Source organism: Oryctolagus cuniculus, chromosome 1, assembly GCF_964237555.1.
Source record: "Oryctolagus cuniculus chromosome 1, mOryCun1.1, whole genome shotgun sequence".
In the NCBI taxonomy this organism is placed as follows: domain Eukaryota; kingdom Metazoa; phylum Chordata; class Mammalia; order Lagomorpha; family Leporidae; genus Oryctolagus; species Oryctolagus cuniculus.
Genome location: NC_091432.1, coordinates 236191519 through 236194123, shown reverse-complemented (window position 1 = coordinate 236194123; position 2605 = coordinate 236191519). Strand labels below are relative to the sequence as shown.

At 70.7% G+C, this 2605-nt stretch overlaps 1 protein-coding gene across 1 annotated transcript; it reads right to left on the bottom strand.

The window, feature by feature from the left end:
- Positions 1 to 429: 429 nt before the first annotated feature.
- Positions 430 to 1987, bottom strand: LOC138846226 (ficolin-2-like; the record flags this gene model as incomplete). Its single annotated transcript, XM_070061469.1, has 4 exons — positions 430 to 677; positions 761 to 774; positions 1066 to 1183; positions 1783 to 1987. Coding segments are annotated over 4 exons (585 nt in total), but the record flags the coding sequence as incomplete, so codon positions are not given.
- Positions 1988 to 2605: the final 618 nt, after the last annotated feature.

Genomic DNA, 2605 nt, shown 5'->3' with positions numbered 1-2605 from the left:
CCCCCCTCCCCCTGTGTCCATCATACCATCACCCCAGGACCACAGCAGGCCGGGTCAGTCCCGGAGGGGACCCAGGAGAGCAGGCGGCAGTGGGCAGTGTGGGTGAGTGGGTGGGGCTGGGCCCGGCGACCAGGGGCCTTGGGCAGTCCCCGTGGTCTCTGTGGCTTGAAACCTGTGAAGGCTGGTGGAGGCCAGCCTGAGGGCCCTAATCCAGCCGCAGGGCCAGGTCTCAGGGCAGCAAGGGGCAGGCCTGGGGCCGAGCAGGGGGTGGGAGCTGGGCCCGTCGGCCTGGGAGCTGAGTGGGGGTCTTCACTGGCAGCAGGCGCTGCAGCTGGGGGCCTGGGGTGCTGTGCAGCCCGGCAGGTGATGGGGAGGGTCTGGGAGTCCCGGCCGTGGGGGCAGCAACAGGATCCCGCGTGGGCCCCCGGGCTAGGCGGGCTGCACCTTCATCTCCGACCCCCACAGCTGTGGCTGTAGCCTCTCCCGAGCGCCAGCTACGTTGTTGGCAAAGCTGCCGTGGGAGCCGCCGAGGGAGCAGCCGTCCAGGTTGGACACGTGGCACGCCCCGTTCCCCCAGGCCCCCCGGTACCGCTGGGCACAGCTGGCAGAGCTCCGGTGGGAGTCCTGGACTGTGGCGGAGGAGGGCCGGTCGCTGTGGGGTGTCAGCAAGCCGTCTGCTCAGGGGACACGTGTGGTATTTCACACTCATTGGGTCTGGTGCGCAGCCGCCACGCACAGGTGCACACGCCGTGCACTGCACAACTCCCAGGGGCACTGCTCAGACCACAGAAGCCTCAGCCCCAGAGGGGCCGGGCCACAGCACAGGGAGGGGCTCCTGCTGCACAGGGTGGGAACAGAGGCTCTGACAGCGTGGACGTGGACGGTCACTCGGGGCCATCGGCATCAGTAGGGGCCGTGACCAGTCCACGAGCTGAGCCTCAGCATGACCTCTGGTTGTGGGTGGAGAGACCCAGGTTAGGTCACCACCCTACCCACACAGAGGGGGCGGAGCCAGGAGGCACTGCGGGAGGCCCCGCCCCCCCACTCACCGGCGCTGCCCCCGACAAAGGCCCCAGGACCAGCGCACACGTCTCGGCCTCGCTCGCTGTCTTTAATGAGCCGTACCTGGCAGTGTGGTGGTTGCCCTCGAAGTCCACCAGGTCCACGCTCAGATCGCTGGTCCCTGCCGGGGAGGGGCGGGGGGCAGAGGTCAGCGGGAGGGGCCCTGGGCCTGCTGTCCCCGCAGGAAGTCCCTTGGTGGGTGAGGGACGGGAAAGCCTGCACCCCAGGTCTGTCTCCTGCCCCGAGACCCCGCCCTCTCCTTGTGCAACGGGGACAAAACGCGGCTCCCACAACGGGCACAGTCCTGGGATGGACGGAGAAGCCCCCGGCAGCCCCCTGGGAAGCTCGGAGCCTCCCTCAGCCCGGCCCCGCCGGGCCCAGCCTGGGGCACCTGGAAGAGCAGGGGGGCGGAGGATGGACGCGCTGTCCCCTGAGGCGGCAGGTGGCTCAGGGCTGGAGCGGGACCCCAGCCCCAACCCCAACGGCCTCCCACGGCCTCGTCTGTTGGGTGTGAGAACCAATGGCCCCAACACCAGAAGGAGTCGCAGCCAGGACGTCCTAGCATCCCGGGAGCCCTGGCAGGGAGCACACGGCCTGGGATGGCACAGGGAGGCCCCAGCGCCAGGGTCTGAGCCTTGGGGGTGGGCAGCAGGGGTCGCCTGATCCAGGGGAGGGCATGGCCCCTGGGTTCCCACCCCACCAGGTCCGGCCAGGCCCTACCCTGGGCGGTCAGGGCGTGGATGTGGTCATTCCCCAGCCAGAACTCCCCCAGCTGACTGCCAAAGCCCTGCTTGTAGGTGGCCCAGTCCCGGTAGAAGTCCACGGAGCCGTCCACCCTGCGCTGGAAAACCTGAGGGCAGCGGGGGGCTCGGGAGCCGGGGCCCAGGCGGACGCCGCAGTGCCAGGCCCCGGTGGGCGATGCAGAGATGGGGTGGGGGGGGAAAGAGGGAGGGAGAAAGGGAGGGAGGAGAGGGAGGGGGAGGGGAGGGAGGGACAGGGAGGAGGAGGGAGTGGGGGAGGGGCAGGGCTCTCCCGAAACAGCTCAGGAGCCGTGGACGTGCCAGGCCCGCACGGGCGAGCCTGGCTGGGGGCAGCAGGCTCTGGGGGTGCAGAACGGGCCCTCTGCTCGTGGGGGCCAGGAGGCCTTGGGGCCAGTGGCTGGAGGCCCCCCGTGTCCTGCCCGGTGCCCTGGGCGGGTCGGGGTCCCCAGCCGTCACAGCGGGGCACACATGGTGGAGACTGAGTCGCATCTGGGGCACCAGCACCAAGAAGCCAGAGCCTGGACTCCGCGAGCTGCCACCCCGACAACCCAGCAGAGGACGCGCGCATCCATCTTTGCAAGCAGCAAGACAACGCCCCGAGTCACCGGGATCGCAGAAGCGGAGCAGCACCCGGCGGCGAGGGCTCCGTGTGGCCGTGCCGGGGCTCAGCCGGCGGCGCGCACGAGCCCCCGGCGCTCCGCTTCCCGCCGGCTCCCTGCCAGGCGCCCGGGAAAGCAGCGGGGGATGCTCAGGGCCCTGCCTGGCTCAGCCCTGGCCGTGAC